This window comes from Danaus plexippus, chromosome 24, assembly GCF_018135715.1.
Source record: "Danaus plexippus chromosome 24, MEX_DaPlex, whole genome shotgun sequence".
Classification (NCBI taxonomy): domain Eukaryota; kingdom Metazoa; phylum Arthropoda; class Insecta; order Lepidoptera; family Nymphalidae; genus Danaus; species Danaus plexippus.
In genome coordinates, this window is record NC_083552.1 from 2,565,027 (window position 1) to 2,592,414 (window position 27,388).

The following is a 27,388-nucleotide window of genomic DNA, read 5'->3' on the forward strand; positions in this document are numbered from 1 at the left end:
TACATTTATTTTTTTTATATTTTGTAAGTACGATAAAGATTCGAAATGTTGAATTATGCCACACAATTTTTTCGTCTTGCTTTTAATGTGTTTTGTTGCTGTTACACTTGCACAAGAAAACATTGGATATTTAATAAACAATAAATAATTGAGATCTTTTCGTTCGTTATGTGTCACTGAGTACCCTAAATTGTCCTATTTAACGACTGATACAAGTTCTCAAAAATTATATAAATCTTTTTGGGTATTATAATTTATATTCTTATAATTTTTCATGACATTTCGACGCTTGAAAACGTTCATTATTTGAAAAAGATAATATTTAATTTAAAATTATATTTAAAACTAAATACTGAACAAATAGAACGCTGGTTAGTCACGATTTCTGAACAACGATATTGTGTTGACAATTGGTGAGTGAAGTCCTTGGAAATATATGTAAAATCTTTTATAGAATTATTTCTCTCCGTAATACATATTTTAATATCAACCAATATTCATTTAGATACATTTTGGACAAATCCAACATTAATAATGTAAAACCTATGAATTTGTACCATTCTATTCTACTATTTGCAGCGCGCCTTTTACCGTTCATTCGTTCAGTATAGCGACGACGTTCTTTGAGTAGAGAGCGCCACTTCGTTCCGAAAACAAATGTTTTTTGCGCGGGAATTATTTCAACAATAATGTGATTGTGTTGTGGAATGTTTTTGTTCAATTGTTACATTTAAATATATTTGTAAGTAACATTTATTTAATAACATTGAGGTTATTTTACGTTTAATAGCACCTTTTTTTATCTATTTATATGTTTTGTTTCGTATAACGGTATCTTACACATTAAATTGTCGTCATTATAGTTCTTAAATAAATATTTAAAAATTACATCCTTAACATCTCAGTGGATCACTTAACAGTAATGAAGGTTTCTTTCCAATGTTGATAAACAGGATTTTGCAGAACCCTGTTTATGCATTTTATGATCTCACATAAAAGGTATAATAAAATAAAAAGATTGGAAACGATAATATAAACGATTTGATATTTTTACAGATTTAATTAATTGAATTTAATAATTTAATATTTAATTAATTGAATTTAATATTTAATTATCCTAATAGTGGAACTGGTGAAAGGATTTTTTAAAAATTGTATGACTTTCTACGAAAAACCTTTTCATAAAAAAAGTATCTTGTAAAAATTTGTTTGTTTTATGTAAAATTTATAATATATCAATATATATAGTCCAAGTTAAATTACCATAGACAAGATAATTATTATTTTAAATCGAGGCTTGCACAAAAATCATTAAAGAGATGTAAAATTATCATATAAATAAATTGCCGTCAGATATTATTAAGCCTGTTTGAGGGTATCTTTGAGTGTGTATGTTTGCATTTGCCTGTTTGTAACTCAACTAACCAAATTGAAGCCATTTATATCAAAGTCGTGGAATTGGTAGCGTTAATGGAAATAACTTTACATAATTTTTAAGACACATATATTTACTTTAATCCCTTGTTACACCTAAAATCTAGTTTCTCAAATAATCATATTAATAATTAAATTTATATGAAAGTAATAAGATGTAAAAAGTTTCGCTTCATTAAATGTACCAGCAGGGCCTAGCTCTTGATCATAACAACACTTTAATATCTCAATTATTACGTTTTTTGTATGTTCTTAGGTCTAAATGAAAAAGCAATCGTCTGGCCTTTTATTTGCTAGTTGACCAACAATTTTATACCATAAATCTTTTATGAGCATTTTAACATTCCGTTTTATAACTTTTATTAAAGTAACTTAATACTTCCTGGACGTATTAACAGTTGAAAGTTGGTTTTAAAAATGGTATTTTCGCAGTCATAACTTACGAGTAAAACTACAGTATGCTTAGTCTGTTAGCATAATTCTTACATAGGAAGCGTTAATGGTTTTTCATTAATAAATCTTCACTCATTAAAGTAGGTATTGTATGAGAAATTAGAAACGCTTCGTGTGTAGTGATCTTACTCGGACTAAACATACATATACATATATCCGTTTAAAGACCTTACTCGTCTATGATAGTTTTTCGAGGGTATTATTAAAATGATGTCAAAATACTTAATAAATATATTGCGAATATTATTACCTGAAAGTTCAGATTTTATTAAGGAAACGTCACTTTACTTTCAATACATTATGTATGTATATGTAGTTAGTATGTATGTGTGTAATTAAAAGTGAAAACGTAGCGTTTAACGAATTTTAGATAATTGTATAATCTTAAAATAGTTTAATTCACATTAAAACTGATGGAATAATATATATTATGTAGTTGAAATATGAAATTATTGGCAATTTGGGCTATATATATATTTCACCTTATTAGATAAATATCAGTAATAAATTAAGAGCAACTTTCCTCGGAGCAACCTTAAGTCAAATTATTATTAATTTTAACAAAATTATTGTTATCGCTAACACGTGAGGTATTTAATGTTATGCAAACAAGTGACTTTTCTCTCGTTTTATTTACTAATAACTTAGTGAGTTCTGAAAACAAACATCACTATGAAGGATACGTTAGGTATAATGGACAAAATATTAAACTACTATTACTGTTTTACTGGCTTCGTCTTTGTATCAGCGAGCATAAAAACTCGGTTTGGATATTTTGGAACAAAATCATTAATAACCAGGACTCAAACACTTAAGTAACAAATTGATACATCTAAAATAAGTTTGAGTAAAGAGAATAATTATGACCCGGAAAAAAATAACAACATTCTAATAAAATGATACGTCTAACGAGACAAGATAAATATGGTAAACAAACGACTTGGTTTAAAAATTACATTTGTTATGTACTCGTTGCTCGTACTTTGCTGGAATCAACTAATAACTGTGGTTGTGTTTAGTAGAAGACGTAGGACATGTTATAACTAACAGTTTGTTATAATAATAAAGATATAGGTAGGTACGTATCAGATTACATCACCGTAACACATTCATAATGTATAGAACATAGTTTGTGTAACATACATAAAATTTGATATTAAAATAGATTTAACATAACATCAGAAATAAACTCGGTAGTTACCCACATATAATAACAAACGCAGTCACGAAAAAAGTATAGTTGTAAAGTTACGTTCGAATAACGGTTCACACATAACCGGTTTCCACCAGTATTAAGATTAACGAAAGCTTAATATCTAAATAAAATATCAATAAAAATAATATTTTAGTTTATACTAAGTTCTATACAATAACTAAAAAAAAATAACCTAACATCTGTCCCAGGATATGTGCTTCTTTAATTTTTGAACGTATTATTATGTTAGATTTTAATTAAACTGTGTATGTCAACATAAACCCTGTATGAAATGATTAAATTATTAATCAATACTTTCAAATAAAGTATGAGGAAACCTGTTTTATTTGTTACTGTATTATAGATATGCTTATACAACTCGTCGTGTTCTGAAATCAACAGCAAATTATGCAAAGGTCAGCTTTCACTGAACATGTATGCGAAAGAATAAAATAAAAGGGCTGGTTTATACATTAAAATGTCAATAAAAAAAAAATTACGTCCTATTTTAATAATATTTTTCTAATGAGAATTTTATACTGATAACTAAATATTATCATGAAACTTATTTAAATTTTTTTATTTAATCGTTCTATGGATTGAAAATTTTTAGTAGGATTTTAAATCAAATGGCTTTTTAGGTGAAACAGAGCACAAATATTTGTTGTTTTTTTTGTAATATTGTGTTGTAACAGAGTAAATTTTGAGGTGTAGTGTAGGTAAGGAGTATCTAAAATCCTTTACTTACCCAAAAACCTTCTATCTAATAAATGTACATTAATTCATTATTTTAGCATTATACAAAACATATTGCACTTAATGCCAATAGCACACGCGTTTTATTTTGGTGATCCTCTCTTTAATTTTTAAGTATGATTTTTAAAAATGGCGTAAGTACTATTAAGGTATCAAATTTGCAAATCAAATCATTAGGTCAAAATTCCTAGGCAAGGAGAAGATAAGGAGGGGGCTTAGTCAGTAGGAATCTGAAACTCCCTCTTTCACCATCCAGGTAAGAGAGGTAATTTTATGATCCCCCCCCCCCCCCAATGTCAAAATCGCCCCCCATTGGGGACGATTACGTTTATTATAATTATATAAGAACATAAATCCCATTGACAAAATTTGAATGATAAGATTGCATATTTACCTACTATGTAATGCTAGTTACTATAATGAAGTTTTCCATCTAACTGTCTGTCTATATTTAGGACTATAATAAATACGATTGAAATCAATAAAAAAATCTTTAAGAATTAAATTACTGTTATTAAGTTACTTTCTTTATTTAAAGCTAATTTGTTTTATATTAAAAAAAAAGTGCATCGAAAATGAGAAGATACGTCCGTTCTTTACATGGCGACAACTTGAATAGCTATTACAAGTTTTTTTAACATCATAGAGTTTGTAACAATCAAGTTGTCTCAGAATATATGTCATTACAATGATACGATAGCTTTTTATATAGCGTAGTAGGAACATCTACCTAATGGGATGTATGTAAATAAACATGTATATGAGACTGGACCGCATATTTAAGATTTATGATTCCATACCTTTTATTTGTTCAGAGATTTATTTTTTGAGGGATGACCTTCTCCAAAGATTTTTCTTTTACAAAATTGTTTAAACGTAAAATAATAAAAACGAGTTTAGCCTTTTTTGCCTTTTATAATGTATGCAGTTTTAAAAATTCTTACCAACAAGTTCTGTTGGATACAAATTAATATTTAACGTAGGTATTTGATTTGCAATGGAGGGGAGTTTTTTTTAATCTTATCGTATATATTATTAATTATCTTATCGGATTCAAGTTAAAGTAACATTCCCTTTTAATATCATTATTTACTCAACCGTCATAGAGTTTTGATTTCAAGAACATGTCATCGGATACGTAAAATTGGTTCTCGAACTGAATTATGTATGTACAATGATATATAAGATCTTTTGTACACATTGAAATGAAACTAAGTTTTTCCGATTCTTAGCGTTATGAATGAAATAAATAACGAGCGATATCCGAAAACATTCACTTTATTTATATGTACGTGAAATCTTACAAGTATCGGAATTAATTTTTTTTTGCACAAATTGATTCTGTGTACACCAAACTTTTTCTGACCATCAAAGAAAAATTTTGATTTGACTTTCATTAAAACAGTTTTGTTTTTTTTTTTGGTAAAATGCAATAATCAGTATCAACACAATTTTGAATTGATAGGTACATAAAATAAAGTTAGTTTAAGGATATTCGTACTATTATTTTTTTAGCACACAGTTTATTTTATTGCATTTCCTATTGAAGAGTATTCAAGAGTTTTTATTAATATCAACTTCAACTGTATAATTCTATGGCATGAAATTGTTGAGAATAACCTTGGAAATAGCCGCAAAGTATGCAATGATGGCGTTTGTACGTGTTAGATGATTTTTCAGTGTAAATTTTATATGTTTTCCTTCACTTTAATGTTTCTCATATACAGGTAATTTACTTCTATGTAGGTAATTTACATTTATAGTAAAAACACGTAAAGCAACAAGCACTTATCAAATCAGAAGAAAATAGTTTGTTTTTTTTTTATAAAAATGAATACACAAAAAATGCACAGTTATACGTATTTATGATTTTTTTGTATGATATTTTTTTTTTTAAATTAATAATAAAAAAAATTAAATTTTCTATTTGAATTTGTCGGGGTTGAATTTTGAATTAATACAACAAAATGTATAAATAGTAATAAAATCTCTTTGTTTTAAAATCCGTACCACTATTCTAGTTTATACTATTACAGAAAAAATTCCTCTTATTTAAGGTAACCCCTTGAGACATAATTTAAAATTAATAGCTTCCGGAACAGTATTCTGCCCTATTCTATTGATAAGACATTTCTAAACTGTTTATTAATCAATTACTAATTAGAATGAATACAACGGATTCTCTAAATGTGATCGGAATATTTTAACATATAAAAACAAATAATCAGGGCTATGACGTCACGACGTCAAGTCATAGCATTTAAATATGTATGTACATACTATAAATGTTATGATGACGTAATAATTTTGATGACTATAGTATATTAAAATGAGGAATAATGACACACAGGATGTCGCTTGTTTGTAGAAAACATTTTAAAATGGGAAAAAATTAACATTAGCTATTTTAAGTTTAAAATACCTAATATGTTTTTAAAAAGGTGGGAGAATGAATTACGACGTTATTTAACAATAATAAATTGAAGTTATCCGGCTTTGTATTTTTTTTAGTCTGCAACAAGAGCCACGATAAAAGGAAACAAAAATATTCAAATAACATATTTTTTGTAAGGATAAATACATATAATATACGTATAAGACACTTAATATCAGTACTTAAAAAGATGACTAGAAGCTAGACTAATTTATTTAGGTTTTTAGTCTTAACAAAGATACACTGGTCAATAATTAACGAAGAATATCAAAAAGTATAAAATTTCACCCAAAATATATTGTGTTAAGGTTTATTTTATTGTTTAATAAATTTAAAGGAATTAAATAAATTCCATAGGAATATTCTATACATACTGAAGTTGATGTAATTTAGCCGTACGATATATGAGTTTCAAAAGAAACACAGGATTTAAAGTTAATTAATAAAAAAAAGATACATATTAATCGCGTTCTTATCTTTTCCAAAAAGCGTCTTTCGTATAACCTCTCATTAAGGTCGCTCACTAAACAACTATAAAATGTTTTATGTAAAAAACCTAATCACCTATCTTTATATCCAGTTTGTGTCAACACAAATGTCAAATAACAACCGTCAATGAAATTGAAATGAGGCCAAACACCTATACGACCTGCTTAACAGAACAGGTAGTAACAATAAATGAGCAATAAATCAAGCTGATAGTAAGAGGGCGTGCAAGGTCTCGGGATCCCCCAACCAATTTAACCGTCTGCCATGACACGATACTCCAACTTCCGCTTTTAAATCGCCATAGAATATTTATAATCTGTCGAAACATCAAAAACAAATCGAATTAAATATGCTCGACACATTTAATCTATGCTTCTGTGTTTCTACGGGAGTAATGGTTTTATAATTGAAACAAGCTAAAATTATAACCATTATTACGTCTCTATATACTCGTTAATGTCAAAGTTAGTGAAAATGAGCCTACTCAATGAAACAGAGCGAGGTCATCAATTATATCATATGCGTCTTTTTTGTGAATTTGCATACAAAGGAATAAAAACCGATAGTTTAGTATTCTATATATTGCAATTTTGCTATTTAATGCTTTTCTTATTCATATAGACAATCTCACATTAGATCCAATGTTATTTACATATCCATAATTTTTTTCATTATATTGCCTTAATGGACTATTCATAATTACAAAATTATTATACATTGTTGTTCAATTTAACAACTACCTCATGGTCAGGATCTTCCAGTAAATTACAGATGACATTAGAGATTTGTTGAACATCTAGTTTATATTTAGTTCAAAATCAAGGTCATAATTCAGGACCTCAGTCACTAAAAGATAACGAACTTTATTTGGCATTAAATTTGTAACCTTTGTTGTTTTATCTCTAATCTAAAACAAAAAAACTGAAACTTAAAAGTGAATGTCACAATGACACTTCACTTTAATAAGTGTGGTAAATTATGTTTTACTTAATGAAACCATCATAAAAAGACATAAACATACAAACGTCAGAAAATATAGTTATATTACTGCAGTTTATTGAGGAATAACGTCATTATATGCACAGATTATAATTTATTACTCTGTGCCAATGATAACTACCTACAAACCTCTTTTCATAGACATATGAGATAGGCCAAAAGTGATTTCTTATTTAATTACTTAATACTATTCTTTTTTAGTACTTGAAATGTGTATATTTTATTTGAAAAGAGAAACATTATTTTAATTTATTATACTTACGTATATCCTTTCACTTCACTTCACTAAACATTTTTATATGGGTCCCTTCTCACTAATATATTTTTATTGTAGATAGAGAATATGCTATAATATTTATAGTACCCAATGAATTTTAAATTTCATTTTAAAGTTGAAATCAAATATAGTTTCTGTTTCATTCATACTTTCTGTTTTCACCGTCTTATTACTGTCAAAGTTTATTTAAAACGCTCACAAACAATATTTAATATAAGGCAATTTTATATAAAAATCTTGTTCGCCTTCTCAGAGCAATGAATAAAAATAAAACTACACTGTTTATAAACGAATCAAAAGAATTATAACCCTATATTAACTTTTGTGGTCGTGGTGGCCTAGGGGTTAAAAGGCCCGCCTCTCATACGTGAGGGCGCGGGTTCGAAACCTGGCAAGTGCCAATGTGATCTTTTCCGAATCATATGTACTTTCTAAGAGTATTTAGACACCACTGACAAACGGTGAAGGAAAAACATCGTGAGGAAACCTGGTCTTATAATTTCAAATTATAAGATTGAAATCGCCAACCCGTCTTGAGCAAGCGTGGCGATTAATGCTCTAGCCTTCTCCATGTGAGAAGAGGCCTTTGCTCAGCAGTGGGCTTCGATAGGCTGATGATGATGATGATGATGATTAACTTTTGCGTATTTACGACGTTATCCTAAATCCATAATTTTTGGATCAGTCACAGTTCAGTTTTTATTAGGGTGCTAATTTTTTTCCACAGTTCCGTTAGTTTAATGGTCAGTAAAAAGGTTGAATTCTGTCAGACCTTGATAGGATTCAATACATCACATTTTTTTATCTGTATATTCGCGTATATAAAAGCGTGTAAATAAAACAACCTCCTTCTTTATCTTCGCCGCAGTCTAATACTGTATATACAGTTAATCATCTCTATAGTAAAGCAAGTCAATATATTTTGATTTTATTTTTGCCGCAAAATAACTCCAACAATATTAAAACTGACACTTATTTACACATGTTCCAAGGGCAATTTTAAATATTATATGATAAATCTTTCTTACAACACTATTAAGTCCCATTCATACATACCTAATAGTGCCTTAGAATATTTCTAAAGGCAGAACTTTGTAACTCTCGGTGTTTAAGTTAACAACAAAATAGCCTTAAACAAATTATACTCAACGTTTATGACGAGGTGCGTTTTGAAAAGCCAATTCTATATAATGTTTTTAAATACCATTCAGTTACATTGTACTGTAACAGCTGAAGCGAATCCTACATATAAAAGCCCGTCATTTGCGTTACAATTTGGAACCATTTACATGAGAGTGACTTGCCGATTTTTTTTTATCAATTCATTCGGATTTTAAATATTTTTTAATCTGTCTTCCCTTAATGAACCGTTACTGCGGTCACTGTTTAAATATTTTGGGAATAATGTTAGTTAAATTATTATTATTATTTTTATCTAGTTTGCTGAACTGTATTCATCATCATTCTACAAATCTCAGAGATCCGATACGAACAGACGGACAGAAATGATATTATTGAAAGAAATCTTACTAGTAGAAATATATTGACTAGGTATTTATGATTAAAAATTGCTTTATATATATTGTTTTGGAAATATGCTTTATGTTTCTACATAAAATAAAAATATTCCATGGTGTACTAGTCGAAGTCAAATTAGCGTCAGACGACGTTGCAAAATTATACGTGGGACTGTTGCAATCATAGACAAGGAAATTGGGGTCGTGGGTGCAAGAGAATTAGCTATGGCTAAACTACGTCTGGATTTATAAATAATGTTATTATATCTAGTATCTATTTGTATGGAAGCTTTATGACATGAATAACATTTTGAATATTGCGAATCCCGATAATCGTGTTATTTTGAAATTAGTTCGGATATAATGCAAGAAAACCTGAATATCGTAATAGCAATAACCGGAACACATTCAATGAGAGCCCGATAGATAACATTTTTATCAAGCTACAATAAACTTTCCATACCGCTATGTTGAAATGTTTCGTAATGTGGTCGCTCAAATCAAATAGATGTTACTTTATTAATAACAAATAGCAAACGATAAAAATCATGTTCGTTGCAACGATTTTTTATCGACTCCATAAAAACCGGTTTTATAATTCGTCTGCATATTTTTACTTCCAAACATATTTACGTTATAGAAATGATTTTGATTTCTTTGAGTTGTTTTAAAATTCATTCTAGGTATATTATAAATGTTGTGAAGTTGTGAAGAGAAGAAAGAAGAAGAAAAATCTTTTTAAATTCAACATAATTCACGTAGAATTAATCCATAGGAAATTTAAATCAGTTTACGAACACTGTTTAAGTATTCAATAGAACTCGCTCATTATGGTAAGTACATCACCTAGATCTAAGTCGTTTATCATGAAATTAAACTTACATTTCTTTAACTTTCCATGGTTCGGGTTACGGTTTTAGTTTGTATAAAATATAACCTGTTATTTAAGCGCATCGTACGATGTTACATTCTATTCAAAGGAACGAGGCCATCGACTCGCCAACAGGGAAAATGTTACAAGGCTTCTCATTTGTTTATTATCCTCTCATAAAACAAAATTTTCGCAATCTAGTTGTGCCTTCTTTTTGGCTTTCATTCCCAAAGAGCAAACCTTAGCTTGAATTCATTATAACACTACTTTATATAAAATTAATAAGGATAACTGAAAGCGAACTCTTTTTCAACTTTATTATGGCAAAAACAAAAATTATCAAAATATTATGCATATGATTTTCCATCATTTTCACCTATCCACAAGTAAATTTTAACGTTATTCTTTATAAAAACCACCACTTAATTTTTTGTGATATTTATATACTTTTCCTAAAACTGCAAAGATTTTTACTATTTTGATCGCAAACATTATATAGTGTTTGTAAAATCTGACCAAATTTGTTGTTTATAGAGAGCTCATTATATCTTAAAAATACATATCCACAAATATGTTAATCCACCTTTTTGTGATTAGACACCGTTGGTCGTTGACATCTGCAGCATTTGGGTAAATACAATGTTTCTCCAACTTTTTCGGTTCAAGTCTAAAATGTACTGATATTGTAGATCTTTTAGAAAAAATCGGCAAGATTTAAATAGCAAAACTCACGACGATGCAACTAGTCTTTATTTAAAACCCACAGAATCCCCTAAAATATAAACGGTGGAAAACATTAAGATACTTCTTTCGTTATTTATTGAACCGTCCTAAATCATCTTTGAGTATGAGATCATCGACACCTTAAAATGCTTTCGTATTATGAAGTCTAAAAGGAGTTTATTCTAAGAGGCAAATACCAGAGGTCAATACAATGATCGACATGGTACGAAGATATTTTGCAAACCAGTATAACTTGATAACTTTCTCATCATCTACATCAATGTGGACTGCCCATGCGCAGTTCAGATCACTAAAATCTTTGTCATAAAAGTGAAATAATAGTAAAATTAGTTTTAGAGAGCGAAATTATAATCAGAACGAGTTACGTCTGTTCTGTACAAGTAAGCAACTAGACTTTGTAACTAAGCAAGTGTTGAGGAGTCGAATAATTCTATAAGAGATGTGCAGAGTGCAGACCAACCACGGAACATGTTTTTTGCATGTCATTGAACGGACGATCAATTTTAGTTGATTTTTATTTATATATTTTTTAATGCTCCACAAGTGTATAAAAAAAATTGCAGTGATTAATTCATGTATCGTCAGAGATACCGCCATTAATTTTGTGAAAAATAAAAAACAAGACGACGATAAAACTCAAAGATGTATCGATAATTTTTTAATCTGTGCAAGGAACTATGATCTCTATACAAATAAAACACATTCAAAAGAACACATTATCTTAATTAGTTTATCTTGTCACTGAAGTACTTTTTACAATTAACACACGAGTACATCACAAGACTTTAGATAAAAATTAAAAAAATTATATTATATCTTCATTACTATGAAATTTATCACATAGTGAAGGCCGTTTCTGGTACATCAATTAACTGGATATATTTCAACAATGGAAAGTTTAGTAATTACTTCTCGAGCGGAGCATAATTAAGTAATTTCTCAATCAAATCCACGTGACCAAGTAACATTCGCCGGCAACAATACCTTTTCAAACCGAGGGCGTCAAGAGCATCACTGAAACAATAGTTAAATATATTAAGTTTTATGTATATAATATAATTTTTTTTTAATATAAGTTATAGGTGTAATTTAGCTTGCCGAACACACTATATATTATGGCTAAATTCCCAAACTTTAGCATCATGTTAGTCTCATATTAGTCATCAGATTATGTATCTCTCACACTTTAGAACTGTTTTAGATATGTGGGTAAAATACAAATTATATTTACCTTATGAATATCATAGAGTAATGAAAACAGAGGATTTTGAAATAAACAAATGTACATTAATGAATATACTACCTATAGGACTACAGTTATAAAATTATTAAATAATAATCAATTCAAATGACTGTTCATTAATACTATTTTTTTTTTATACTAGAACCTTGTTTTTAATTGGTAATAAAGTAGAAAAACATTACTAAAATAGAACTAAGATGATTGCCTTGTAATGACTTGTCTATTAGAGCCTTCTAGATTTAACAAGGCTAAATTGATTATTGACAAAATTATTTTAATTTGAAGTGAACCCTAATTAACACTATACTGAAATAGATTTTTAGAACAAAAATTACAATTTTCTCTTACATTAAGTGTAATTGTGGAAGTAATTGCTGTTTCTACAACACTTGACACTAATAATGCAGTGAATTGTATATTTTCTAATAACAAATCTGTTAATTGTAAGACATAGAAAATATTTGATCACTATTTTTTCATATAAATTTATCATCGCTTAGCTTGAAAGGGAGAAACATTATTTTAGTTATACTAGTCTTAGTTAATAATCTATGTACATCATAATGAATGACTCTACAAGGTTTGAATTCAAGATAAGTCTGAAACAGTTATTACTCTGAGCCATTTTATGAGAGTACCATAAACTCCTTAGCCCTTTGTCTACATCAAACCAATTGTTTTTTATATACCCACTATAATTGACAAAGATAGTACTCAATTAACTATGAGGCAGCTATTCTCTATATAATAAGTTGTTATAATACATTAGCTTCAACATCTACATATCTACCTACAAAAACAATAAGTTTATTTGAGAAACAAATCTCAGTACAAAAGTGCTAATTATATTAGTTTATACGATTAATTGAAAAATAATGATATTTTTTGTATAGAGTAGAAACATTGATGAATTTGATCTCCCTTAAATATCAAATTTTTTATGAGAGAGGTGGCAAATGAGCAGACGGCGTACTAGATGGACAGGTTGCTACCATCACCCAAAGACATATCATATATTTTAGATGCGTTGCCGACCTTGATTGTTGAGCAAGACGAAGGGGTAGGAATCAGGAAATGCCAAGAAAAAGTGGGAAAGGGGAAAGGGCAGCCGGCACTCTCACTCATCGGACGAAATGCAGTCATTAATGATTACTTCACACCGATCTTCTGTGAAGTTTGTTCATGTTTGAGCATGTAGTTGCTTTACCACAGCTAGGCTTACCTCGAAAATTACATCGAACTTTTCATGAGAGGTTTTTGCCGAACCAATTAATATATGTATGTTCACCAAATGAAAGAAAACAGAATGGTCTCAATTATAAGGACTGGATTCAGGATTTAATTATAAAAAAATATATTTAATTTTAAGGAACATTCAAGGTATTGAACTATATAACTTACCCTTCAGTATATTCTGCTTGCAATAAGCCAAGGTATGCCTCCCATTTGTTTCCTATAACTTTGCCACAGGTGAAACAGCGCACTGGGATTATCATTGTAGTTTACTAAAAGAGAAAGTTATTTATCATTTCCAATATTTTCATGTTTTTAACAGATGATAAAATGTCTTTGAGGTTATGTTATTTCCAGAAACGATTATCGTAAAGTGTAACAACATAAAACCTTAATCAACTTTTGTACATGCCTTTTGTTCAGAAGGAAATTGTTTTGTTAGTAAAATATTATTAATTAATTCACGGTTTATTAATAATTGTTGTTTGTTTCTCCTTATTATCACATTCAACAACAACAGTGGTCCAATGAAGTTAGGTTTGACTTTGACCGAACGTCAGCTTTGACAGTTCACTCGATAGATAAAAAATTGTGAACAAACATCACAATTAAGCTGCTTTAGTTATCCTTATATTAATTCTCTTATAATAGTTTTTTTTTCAGATAAAATAAATTCACAATATGACACTCAGTATGGAGCAACACTTTCAGTGTGATGACACACAGATGGTAAGTGTTAATTAAAATTATATTATTTTTCGTATATTATGGTAAGACCTTGATTTCCTCTTGATCTATAAAATCACGTAACAAAAATTTTTGGTACAAAAAAATTATTCGACCATTTATTCTTTTGGCAGTGACTTGGTAATTAATATCACATTATAATTTCAATTACAAGTATGTATATACATATGTTCGTTTTTTATTATTATTTTTTTTGAATTCTTTATTATTTTAATAACATAATTTTTTTCTTGCTACAAACAAACTATTAGGAAAAAAAATTAAATTATCTCAAAATATCGGACTCTAATCTTATATTTAAAGAATATTGTTTATGACTTCTGATCTCTTTATGACATTGACATTTAGATTTAGCAATTCTCATTGACAGATGGCAATTGTATTACCATTTTTTTATTTTCAATTCTAGCACCTATATGATAATATCTATTATCTAATGTCTATTGCGTATTCATAATAAACAATGCCATTATGAATTTAACAAGAATTATGCATAATCAGTTTTGTTATATGAGTTTTTAGGGAGCTTATCTGTGACGGGAAATAATATTCAATAAACGTTGTACAAGATATTAAGTTTAACACGACAAAGTTATTCTAATAGTTACTTCATTCTAATGTGGATGACCTTAATATTTAAAAAAAATCCCCTTGTGTGTATTAGTATTGTGCAGTGCTTTGTGCTTGTTTAAACAATTTTAGATTACATTTGAAATTTAAATATAAATATATTAATTTGCTACATTAAAAGATTTTTTATCAACTAGAATATGTTACAATGCTGAAATTTTAAATGATTTCGGGACGAAATGTATTTTATTGACAGTTTCGTATCATAAAACTATTGTTAGTATTTGAATTAAATTTATTGTTAAGTAACAGCCATGCAATCAGAAGATGAAATTCAACCGTTGATTGAATACAGCTCATTGCCTAATTTAACGTTTTTTGATGAGTTCTATTCACAAAGCATAAAAGCAGATGTTGATTCGGAAGAGGTAATTAAGTAATTCATTTATATCTTATCCGCCCCCTTTATTGTGTTCTCAGTATAAAAATAATATACTTTTTTCTAAAATTGATCTCAGTAAAAAATATATTAATTATTTACCTTCACTAAGTATGAAGAGTTGTTGAAAGAACAGTCTTCTTTCACTGATATAATTTTTGTAATAATTATGCAATGACTGTTTTTAATATGATAATATAACTGCTATGTCAATATTGGTATTTTTATTGCCACAAAGCATATTTTAAGCATCAAAAATATTTTTTTGTAAGCAATGTGTTGTACATAGTCCATACTTTGTGTATCTCAGTACCATTTAAATATATTTTTATAAATTGAGACATAAAAATATATTTTTGTGTCGTTTTATTTATTTTTGTGTTTTGTGTGTTTCGCAACACCTTGACATCATGATGGCACTAAAAAGTTTAAACTAAATTTCTATTCTTTAAACAGTATATATACCTATATTAAATAAAATGTTATTAGTTACATACTGAATAAGTCATGTTATGCCATGTTATTGAGTATTTCCCCTGTAATAGACTTTGTTCAATATCTAATCTAATGCTCTGTTTCCGTTTCTACATTTCAAACATAATAACAACCTTATTTTATCAAATATCATGAATATATTATAAGTTTACATAATAGGCAGTTTTAGTTTAAGTCACTGCCTATTTTTATATAAAAACACAATAATTTAAGGAAATTAATATCAGAGATATTAAAAATATTCATTATCTTTTCAAACAGGTTGCATACGGTTATTGCCGATCAAGATGGCGTTCTGTATTGGTTTACACACTGTCAACATTAACATGCGGCATACCGTTCCTGGTGTTTCATTGGTATCCGACGTGGCTGTTGTATGCTACCTCACGTAGATGCAGCTTCCAAGTAGCAGATAAGGTTTTAGTTGAAGTAAGTATCCTAAAGGAGTTCTTATATGTTAATTATATTATTTTAATATTTTCACTATTTATGTTAAACAGGAACAAACGATCATCTATATAATGTGCTGTTATGATGAATCTTGATTTAATACTTTTTATAATACAAAAGTGTCTTAATATTTTTTTTTTAACTTTCAGGAAACATATCAAAAGAAGTGTAAAAGTTACTATATTCATAGGATTTATGATAAAAATATCGCTGATTCAAGGTAATATTTCAATTGTAATTTATAAATGGACAAAAAATTTTATATGTACGAGTTGTGTACAGTATTTTAGTGCTATCAATTTAATATTTCAGTGGTCTCCTAAATGAAGGTTTTGATGAAGGGTTTGACGATGAGAAGGTTATTAACAGCGCAGACGATCTTCACACACCCATACACTTAGAGGATGGGACAAAATTGAGTAAGTTTATATGAAATTATGTTAGTAGAAATATATGAACTAAATGAAGTGATAATTATCACATCTCATCTGTCCGTGATCACGGTTGCTGCAAAGTAACCGAAACGTCGGGAGTATGTAGTCTTAATAATATATTTTTATTCCAATAAAATGTTCATTTATTTGGTGTGACTTTTGTCAAGGTGACATAATAAATAAAAATTCTCCTCCTCCAGATGTACAACAGTACCGTCAGTTCCGCCACAAGAAACAGCAGTTAGTATGGGACTGTGTTCGGGCGAGGTGGTCGAAGGTTGCAGGCTTAGAGCGAGGAGCGAGTTGTATCAATGTACACACCTTGGCCTCCCGCCCCCCCTGCGCCGAGAGGAGGATGAGAATGTCAGTTTTCATGATTGACAGATTATTATGACAGATGACGTTTGATTATTTTTTTTTATCATAAGTTGAGTTAGGGTTGACGATTTAAGGTTTTTATTATTCATGAAGAATTTGAGATTACGTTAGGGTTTTCGTTCTTTTGTAACCATTTGAGTTAGGTTAGTTGGAAGATTATTATTCAATTTTAATTTCTATGTTCCTAAACACATTTATACTGTCGATTTAATTTAGCCTCCTTTTTTGAATTAACGTCATCTGTACTCGTATACTATGTATATGTATAAATTTTGATGAAAAAAACCGAGTTATTTGTTAATTTTTATTTATATTTTTCAGGTTAAATATCTATGGTCTGAATGAGATCAAAGTACCTGTCCAGTCAATATTGACCTTGATCCTTTTAGAAGTCTTCAATCCATTTTATGTGTTCCAACTATTCACTATAGCTGTGTGGCTGGCTGAGCCCTACTACTATTACTGCGTCGCTGTAGTACTTATGTCTACATTTGGTGTTGCCACTTCCGTTATACAAACCAAAAAGGTAATTTATGTGCATTAATAAGATGCAATAATTATGAATTTTGATGTTTTTAAAATTATTATATGTTATTTCAATTTATATAATTATTTACTAAAATATAAAAGACCTATTTGTTACCTTTTATATTCTTATAATATGGATAAAGGAGAGACTTTGTGACTTTCTCGACAGTCAATTGTGAAATAGTTAGTTATAAATATAATACAAATATTTTGGTATGTATGTTTGTATATAACAACTCAAATACTACTAAATAAATTTGGATTGAATTTAGATGGAATTGTTAAAATATTTTCAAATTCCAAGAGAAAAAATATGAATTCATCTTTACTTAAAATTAAGGACTGTTTTATAAAATTTAGATAGACAAGTGATTCAGAGTTAAAATCTAGTAAATTATATTAACAAAGGTTAATTCTAAACAAATAGTTTTCACATGTCGAGATGAGGTAGTTAATAACTATTTAGTAGTAATTCACTAACTCTTCTAAGAGATTTTTCTCTTCTAATTAGCAGAAAGGTGGCATTCATGGTAACAAAAGTCTCAGCTAAAGATAAGTAAAGTTGTTTTCAAATCCCCATACAAGTGTAATTTTGTTTGATCACAATATCCTTAGTGTGGTTTCTATATGAGTGGAGTTTCTCCCTGTTGTGTTCATAATCATGAAAAAAGCATTTGTTCGTTTGAATAATATCCAAATTTTATGCACGTATTTTTCGGAGTATAACACACCTATATACCCTATTTCACATACGTTATCATGTAGCATATTTTAAGCCTATGTGACAGACTAAAAAGAAAGTTTTCTATTCTATGGTCACTCATTGATCTTAACTTCATGGCAATCTTGTCTAAAGATCTGTCAGATCAGAATGTTAATCCAGAAACAAAAGCGACTTAATAAATAAATGGCATTAAAACTGATAAATGCATAGGCAATCACAGTATCTTTGTGAGTTTTGTTTGCTGAAAAATCCTAATATATGAATGTCATAATTTTTGTGCAATATTGTATTGTAACAAATCAGAAATCCTGAAACACTTCTGGAAATTTGGTGACTCAAAAACAAATCATGATCGTTGAGTTTTAAAAGCAAATGCCGTAGTTAAACAAAATATTACCATTTATTAAAAGGTCAATGCTAGACGCCCCTATCCCTGAAATGTGACATTATTAATAGCTTTGAATTTTTTGCCACGAATCCACAGACTAGTTTATAGTGATCTATATTTTTGTGCTACCTGTAGTATTTTCCTAGTAACAGCTGGTTCCTGAAACGTTACTTTTGTTATAATAAGATTTCCCCACTTTTTTTCAATTCCAAAAAGAATCAAGAAACACTCCGTGATACTGTAGAAGCTCGTGCCACTGTTCAGCTATGGGGTGGTAGGATAGTTGATAGTCGAGCATTATGTCCTGGAGACGTACTGGTCTTACCAGCGAATGGTACCACCATGATGTGTGACGCCGCTCTGCTTACTGGACAGGCGATCGTCAATGAAAGTATGCTGACCGGTGAGTTGATTGAGTTGTAGCTGGTGGTAGGGCATAGTTGTAGTACATTATGTATATTAGACAGATGGTACCATTCAAATATGTTACAAGCAAAAAAATACATAATAACAATCAATGCAAACTTCTCATATGCTTTGATGTCCACCTAACAAATGCAATTGATCTAAATTTAAAATAATGCAACTTGATTTATTGCAATACCTTCATATCCTCAGGAGAATCGGTTCCAGTGACGAAGTTAGCGTTACAGCGTATTGACAAAGATTTTGACATGAAGGAACATAGCTCCAGCGTGTTATTTTGCGGCACTGAAATATTACAGACGAGATACTACAACAACGAACCAGTCAAGTAAGATACTATCTCTGTCTTTGCTTGGCCATTTAAAGATTTAGTGGTCCCAGGCAGTACTAAAGTAGTCATTGCTTTTGGAAATTATAATGGAGTCTCATAATAATTATTTAATTCTTGACATAAGTATAAGATCAAAGAATCTTAAAGTTATTCCATCTTGATTCAGCATAAAACATTTAAAGGATTTATCAGAACAAATTGGCATAAAAATTATAAGTAGACTAGGTCTATAAGACTAAAATTAGGAAAACTCCTCTTATAGTGCACTTCGAAGCTCGAAAAAAATTTGTATCATAAGATTTTTCTCTCCTTCCCAGGGCTGTGGTGCTCCGTACTGGGTACAGCACCACGAAGGGTGAGCTAGTTCGGAGCATTCTATACCCAGCCCCAGCAGATTTCAAATTTGATAGAGATTCCTATAAGTTCATATTTATCCTGACTGTCATAGCTATTTTGGGCCTAGGGTACACTGTTGCTTTAAAGGTGAGATTTTTATAATGTTACAATTAAAACAAACTTAAAAGTAATATTTTTTCGGATTTACTTCGCGAATTTTTTTCATTTTAAAAACTGGCATATCTCTGCCCGTGATCACGCTGAAAAGTAACCGAAACGTCGGGATTATGTAATTTTAAAATAATATATAAAGAATAGTTGTTTAATTTTAATTGTATGTCTATTTATGTATGGACGTAATAAGGTTTTTAATTTTACAAACCTAATTTCCGAACGAGCTACTCACAACCTTCAAATGAAATAGGTACAAAATGTATCAAATATTTAAAAACATATTATTAATAATCAATTGTCATTGTAGGCCTACCGAGCTCTCACCGTGGGAGATATAATCCTGAAAGCTCTAGACATCATAACAATAGTTGTTCCGCCCGCGCTTCCGGCCGCCATGACAGTTGGCAGGCTGTATGCTGTTGGTCGACTCAAAAAAGCGGAGATCTCATGTCTCAACACACGAGCTGTTAATGTCAGCGGATCGTTGGACTGCATGTGTTTCGATAAGGTATCTATCTTAATGTAATTTTTTATTTTTGTAGGTAGGAAAATAAGTGCAGAAAACTTTGTAGTTATTCTTCGGCAAATATAAATTACGATCCTATACAAAGAATCCTTTAAGAATATTTATGTTATTCTACATTCTAAGGAAAACTAATTAAAATTACTACTACAACTTATACTTTTTTTTTGGATATGTTAACTTTAAGGCTCTTTTCTGAAATATTTCTGTATGAAAAGGCCTAAAAAGATTTAAAAATCTTAACCATCAGACAGTTTTAATTAACAAATCCTTATAATTTAGACAGGAACTCTAACGGAGGACGGTCTGGATATGTGGGGGGTTGTCACAACCAACACGTCTCTCTCCCCCCCAATGCTAGCAAGACCCATGAGAGATCCGAGATCACTGAACGACTTACACGAATTGAAAATAGGCATGGCTTCATGTCACAGTCTAACGTTACTGAATGGAAATCTGGCTGGCGATCCTCTGGATTTGAAGGTGTGTTTATACTCTGTAACTTATTTGTGAGAAACATATCAACTTCTTGGCATAAAAGTTTTAACATTTCCGATAATAAATATGTCTGTTTATGGACCAACAGATGTTTGAGTCAACTGGCTGGAGCCTGGAGGAACCGGAAGTGGCTGAGACGAATAAATTTGACGTACTCACACCTACAGTTGTCAGGCCAAAAGGATCTGCTAATATACACGTTGATGATTTACACGTGAGTTGTGAAATTACTTTTTAATGACACCATCTTGATAATAGATGGCGCCCTCATCAAAACTTTTTATATACAATTAAAAGAACTAGTTTAAAATAAATTTAATGTAACAATATATCTAAATTAATATCTATCTGATTATTAAACTTATTATTATATAAATTAACAAGTTATCTAAGGCATCATGATGTAATGTTTTAAACGTAAGAATATATCATATCAGATGCCGCTGGAAGTTGGAATCGTCCACCAATATCAATTCGTGTCAGCGCTGCAGCGCTCATCAGTGGCTGTCAAGCTTCTGGGTGAAGACGTCGTACGTCTGTACTGCAAGGGGGCACCGGAAATGATACGGACGCTGTGTCGCCCGGAAACTGGTTATTAATCATATATATTATGTAAAGTAATATAAATTAAAAGAGGCTTTATTGTTATAGCATTTGAATTAATATTATTTCAATCTTTTTTACAATACATATAACTCACTTAACTAGACATCTTTAACGAATTTCTTTTAAAGGGTATTAAAACTTTCAAGAATAAAGGATTGGGTATGTTAGGGTTGCTCCATAAACTATTAGTTTTACTTCGTCTAGGGCTGTCACTATCAATATATGTAAATATTTATTTGTTAGTACTAACTTATTTCCTCATCTCAGTTCCAGCTGACCTGGAATCTGTGTTGTCATCATACGCGGAGAAAGGGTACAGAGTTATAGCACTTGCCAGCAGAGTATTGAGGACACCACCCTTACAGTTAATAAGGATTGAGAGGGAGGAGGTATACTTATACAAATATACACTCATATTATTATTATGTTTTTCAAACTATAATATTTATATATCACTAACGTGCACAGATATTTGAGAAAGGGTCGGCAGAATATATACAATCTTACTTGTTAAACAAATCAGTGATTAGATAATAACAATTTATTTAGTTGTTTCCAGAAAAGTAACCACAAGAAAAATTTATTTATATGGTTGTTTATTTATTAATACAATAATTATTTTATAATTTTTATAGGTTGAATGTGAATTAGAGTTTCTTGGTCTGGTTATAATGGAGAATCGTTTGAAGCCCGCTACTACTGGTATTATAAGGGAACTGAAAGATGCAAACATACACGTTGTTATGATTACAGGTGAGTAATTTTACTTTATATATATATATATATATATATATATATATATATATATATATATATGGTATTAAATACACAATATTTAAAAAAATATTACATCATGGTACAGGCTCGCAGCATTGAAACCTGTTTATATATTAGTATACCCCATTGTGTTTAATAACTAGCTCTCAATTTAATCATAAAAGCCATGACATGTTTAAATAAAACTTATTTGTTAAGAAAATTATATTGAAAATTAGACACTACAAAAATTTGAGAATCTCATAAATATACTCAAAAAAATATTTATGAAAATGTGGCACAACAAATAAAAATAATATAGATATGTTATAAATTTAAAGTTTATTAAATATAAATATTATTACATAGGTGACAACATACACACAGCCATAAGTGTGGCCAAGGAATGTGGTATTCTGGCCAGCGGTGAGCGTGTGGTCACCATGAGCTTGGATGGCGGGCGGGTGTACTGCGATAACACATTACATGGTGTCAGTATATAGCTCTAAGACATATATCTGTATAAGGCTATATATCCTTGAAGGCAATATGGCTTAGCTCCTGAAATTTTTTAACGGCAATTTTTTTCATGTTTTATTTCATATTGTTCAATTGTACTAAGTATTTTATGTTACAACGTAATTTAAGACAATTTTGATAGTAATGTATATATTTTAAGCTCTCTTCTAATCACGAACAAACAAAATTTTTGAGGGTAGTACCCGAAGTAAGTGTTTAACGTTTCATTGCTACCCTCAAAAAAAATTCTCTGTTGTTTTAAGAAATTTAAGAAATAAAAAAATTTATTGCATTCATGAACTAATATTGGTTAAAAGCATATTTGTGGCGTCACCAGGTAGCCGTCGGTCGTAGGGTGACCTTGGACAAAATTTGGGACAATCTCGACAGTGGGTGTGGCTCGAGCACACAAACAAACACACACACGAGCACACAGGATCTGGAGATGTCATCACAAGAACCGACATACAAGATTGTAATGACAGGAGACACTTGGAAGGTGGAATACATTAAATTTACACTAAAAGTGTTCATTATTAAATAGTAATTTAATTATTTAAAAGAAAGAACAAGAGTGAGGGTTATTTAAATATTTTTTTATTTAATATCATAAGCTTCATTTAATTATCTCTCTAATTGGTGACTAATACCATAAAAAAGTAGTTACTAAGTGTAGCTGTCTGAACGGACGGTGAAATATTTACAAGTTTAAGTTACAAATATAAGTGAGAGGGTTTTTTTTAGATCTTTATACCACCCGTCATGTTCTTCTAAGAGAAGACTTTTTACCTCTTTATAATCCTCCTTAACAATTCTTCTTTCCACCCCTCAGTCTGTCCGTGGTCTGTCCTGGTCCGTGTGGGCTCGTGTCCTGGTCCGTGGTGCTGTGTTCGCTCGTGTCTCGCCAGACCTCAAACAACAGCTGGTGCTTGATTATCGTGCGCTTGGTTATTACGTCGGTGAGTTGTTTAAACATTATATGTATATATGTTTTATTATTGTATATTAAGTTTGGTGTTATACAAAAAAAAATTATTCATATCATTTCAATGACAAAGTTTCTCAATTTTTATTTATTCTTAAGACCTAGCCTGTCATTTTTTGTTCTCTTTTAAGTTGACTAACATAAAAAAACATATATATACATATGAGCGATTTAGGTAGTTTTTAATCGTTTGTTAAATATAATAAATTCTCATTCATTCCACTTATTTGTGGTGCGATTTAGTTCATATAGTAATATTTTTTGTTGTAGGTATGTGCGGCGATGGTTCGAACGACGTGGGCGCTCTCCGCGCCGCCCACGTGGGCGTCTCCCTGTCCCGCGAGTGTAGCGTCGCCTCGCCGTTCAGCAGCGCTCGGCCGGATATAGCGTGTGTCGCTCGCCTGCTGAAGGAAGGCCGCGCGGCGCTGTCCACTAGCTTCGGTATATTTAAGTTCATGATAGCGTATTCTCTCACCGAATTCTTCTCGGTGGCCTTCCTGTACTATTATGACTCCAACCTAACTGACTTCCAGTTCCTGTATATAGATGTCGCTTTAATAGTTAACTTCGCGTTCTTCTTCGGCATGACCGAGGCTTACACCGGCGAGCTGTGCAAGCTGCCGCCTCTGACGTCACTTCTCGGTATCGTCCCTCTGTCGTCTCTGGTCGGTCAGCTAGCACTGATAGCCGTCGCTCAATACTTGAGTTTCCTAGGCCTGACGTACTTCCCGTGGTACGTGCGCCATACCTATGAAGGCGCTGAGGCCAACGAGTGTTGGGAAAACTACGCAATTTTCACTGTATCTATGTTCCAATATATAACAATGGCGGTCGTGTTCAGTCACGGCTCCCCGTACAGGAGGTCGGTGATAACGAACACCAAGCTCATGATAAGTGTTTTAGTGATGACCTCCCTCTGTGTATACGTAACCCTCTCACCAGCGGAGTGGTTAGCCAAATTTCTCCAACTCAGAATGCCCAAGGACGTTTTAATGTCATACATAGTCCTGGCTCTCGCGTCGTTCAATTTCGTGATAGCGTTGTTCTTCGAGAGGATCGTCATACAGCATTTTATGGAGAATATGAGGAAGATACCGACGTTCATTAAGGAGAGGCAGGTGATGAAAACTCCTCACCTGATGATGAAGCGACAGCTGAGTGACATGGACTACCTCACGTGCGAGAGTATTTTGAAATTTGATTCCGAGACCAAGGAATCTATATTCGACTCGGATTCCTGACGGATTATTGAGTTATTAGATTAAAAGAAATCGGTTATTCCTCTTAGTTATAAAAAAAATATCTTATGCTTAGTGATATGTTTTTTATGCAATGACCAAATAACTTAAAAAAATTAAAATCTTAACGTATTATGGTTTCAGTACTGACATTAATTTTATGTATGCTTTTTGACATATTCTTTTAAACCCTAACCAATTTGATATTTTAATCTATATCTCTCATTAAGGTTTGTTTGATTGTGACAGAAATAAAATATTATATAATAGTTACTAGGCATTAGTGTGAGTTGTCACCGTTAACTTAAAAGCTTACAGTAACAAAGTTACGTACTTATAAGTTGGTGATGCAGACTCGGATTAAGGAAACGATTAGCTTTAACGTTTATGACTATTTAAGAATGAATATAAAAATAAATTACAGAGTATTCATAATGGCTGGAAAAATTATATACAAAAGAGATTTATATACAAATAGATTTTATTTAAACAGTATTTAAATCATACATTATTAATATATATTTGTGTTATAAAAATAGTGTTTGAAAAATCACGATTAAATCGTATTGCTTAAAAAAAACAATATTCTTATAATGAAGGATTAATATTTTTGACAAATGCAATCCATAGACAATATTGCTCTTTCTCTTTCATAGAGGAAACTATTTGGAGTCGAATTATATTTGTCTATGAATATCTGAGAATTATCTGGTAATAAGTCACGGTGATAATGTAAGGAGTAATTGGTGCCGAGGTTATATCCGACCTGAGGTAGAGAATGATGGTTTACAGACATCGGACCGTGGTTAGGAGAATAGCATTCGGTCAATTATCCTATTATTAATACATATTAAAAAAGTTAGGAAAATTATAATTATAATATTATAAAAAAAGTATATAGATATATATACTTTAAAAAAAAAAGTTTATATATATGTAAATTTTTTATTTAAGATAAATTCATAAGCATTTAGTGTTATTTTAATATTATGAACTACCTACAATAAATATAAGGTTATTATTGTATCTGACATAGTTTTGTGATTCTGTTAGTGAGCAATGTATTTTCATGTGATAATATAAGATCATAAGCCATACATAATCATTTAAGTTACGATACGCTGTCTATTATTCTGTCAAGAAAAAAATGCCTAATAACTTAAATCGTTATAATCGTATCTCCCTGTGTTATTGAATTTATATTGACCGACTTCAAAAGCGGATGGTTATGCTTATGAAGTTTTTTTTTTAAATATTCGTTCAATGTGCGACATTATTGTCATTCAAGTTTAAATAAAATTAACGTTAATATAATAAATTACTTAACTGTTAAGCTCATTGTGATTTAAGTGCCTTATAAACCAGACATTCCGTTTTAGTGCCGTTACAAAATATAAATGGTGCGAGATTTTAACAAAGTATTTTAATGTTTATAGAGATATTGTTAAAATTGAAAATAAACTCTTGTTATTTTTACAAATGTGTAAGTTATTTAACATAGCGTGTGTCGAGGGTAGTTTAAGTTTTTTGTTCGTAAATCTTCGGCTATGTTCGTAAAACCGACACTCGACGTATTATCCAATGTGGAAATATTTCGTTAGCCACGAAATAAAAAAAGATCTTAAAACAGCAGATATATTACACTGTTATTATTATTCTGAATTTTATATATTTACACTATTTAATGATCCCTTTTTTTTAAATTATTAATTCAGACTATGGTTTAATACGAAGGTGTTTTTCAAGAATTAATTGATACAAATTTAAAACGGAAGTTTTACGAATACAAAACTTAAATACGATCTGTTCATTGGTTGACTATTAAACTTGTAGTTAGCGTATTGGTTCACATTTGTAATGCTTATCTCCAATATTATTTTATTTACTATTTTTAACATTTTTTTTTTATTTCAAATATATATATATGTATATATATAATTATTAAACTGTGTTTTTATTAAACAACTCATTTTATTTGTATCGTTTTTTCGTCGCTAATGGGATAAATATAGATAATTTTAAAACAAAATATTATTGAACTCAGTACAAATTATATCGCTTAGTGTTTTTTCGTTCATCTATTATATGTCGCATTACAGGAGACACTGGTGGTGGGGTTTAAACAAAAAGCAAGTTTTAAGTAAGGAAGCCAGTGTAAGGAACATAAATTTATCTACGTCATTAAGTAACAAAACACA

The 27,388-nt window shown here is 30.2% G+C and overlaps 2 protein-coding genes across 4 annotated transcripts; one reads left to right on the top strand and one right to left on the bottom strand.

Moving 5' to 3' along the window:
- The first annotated feature begins 617 nt into the window (after positions 1 to 617).
- LOC116775873 (polyamine-transporting ATPase 13A3-like) lies at positions 618 to 26,670 on the top strand. 3 transcript variants are annotated; one of them, XM_061524436.1, is made up of 20 exons: positions 618 to 742; positions 14,309 to 14,374; positions 16,158 to 16,325; positions 16,496 to 16,566; positions 16,659 to 16,765; positions 16,981 to 17,143; positions 17,480 to 17,684; positions 19,015 to 19,201; positions 19,417 to 19,552; positions 19,873 to 20,038; positions 20,373 to 20,573; positions 20,871 to 21,071; positions 21,175 to 21,300; positions 21,524 to 21,677; positions 21,960 to 22,081; positions 22,328 to 22,445; positions 22,818 to 22,939; positions 23,305 to 23,466; positions 23,800 to 23,926; positions 24,223 to 26,670. In XM_061524436.1, exons 2-20 carry the CDS (start codon positions 14,327 to 14,329, stop codon positions 25,191 to 25,193), a joined length of 3,555 nt encoding a protein of 1,184 aa, XP_061380420.1. In that variant the 5' UTR covers positions 618 to 742; positions 14,309 to 14,326; the 3' UTR covers positions 25,194 to 26,670. The 3 variants fall into 3 exon arrangements, with proteins under 3 accessions (XP_061380420.1, XP_061380421.1, XP_061380419.1); XM_061524437.1 differs by lacking the exon at positions 618 to 742 and having other exon boundaries at positions 14,297 to 14,374; XM_061524435.1 differs by lacking the exons at positions 618 to 742; positions 14,309 to 14,374 and adding an exon at positions 14,805 to 15,390.
- Positions 11,886 to 14,211, bottom strand: LOC116776053 (DNA-directed RNA polymerases I, II, and III subunit RPABC5). The gene is made up of 3 exons (XM_061524438.1): positions 14,058 to 14,211; positions 13,814 to 13,917; positions 11,886 to 12,183 (listed from the first exon to the last, which is right to left on the bottom strand). The coding sequence occupies exons 2-3, from the start codon at positions 13,906 to 13,908 to the stop codon at positions 12,075 to 12,077; spliced, it is 204 nt and encodes a 67-aa protein (XP_061380422.1). The 5' UTR covers positions 13,909 to 13,917; positions 14,058 to 14,211; the 3' UTR covers positions 11,886 to 12,074.
- Positions 26,671 to 27,388: the final 718 nt, after the last annotated feature.

What these genes read in the sequence shown, in the direction of transcription:
- LOC116776053 (XM_061524438.1), bottom strand. Translation starts at nt 13,908, where the DNA reads ATGATAATCCCAGTGCGCTGTTTCACCTGTGGCAAAGTTATAGGAAAC. An exon ending in CAAGCAGAATATACTGAAGG is followed by an intron (nt 12,184 to 13,813) that starts GTAAGTTATATA and finishes CTATTGTTTCAG; the next exon opens with TGATGCTCTTGACGCCCTCG.
- LOC116775873 (XM_061524435.1), top strand. Translation starts at nt 15,277, where the DNA reads ATGCAATCAGAAGATGAAATTCAACCGTTGATTGAATACAGCTCATTG. An exon ending in TACAACAACGAACCAGTCAA is followed by an intron (nt 19,553 to 19,872) that starts GTAAGATACTAT and finishes TCTCCTTCCCAG; the next exon opens with GGCTGTGGTGCTCCGTACTG. An exon ending in ACACGTTGTTATGATTACAG is followed by an intron (nt 22,446 to 22,817) that starts GTGAGTAATTTT and finishes ATTATTACATAG; the next exon opens with GTGACAACATACACACAGCC.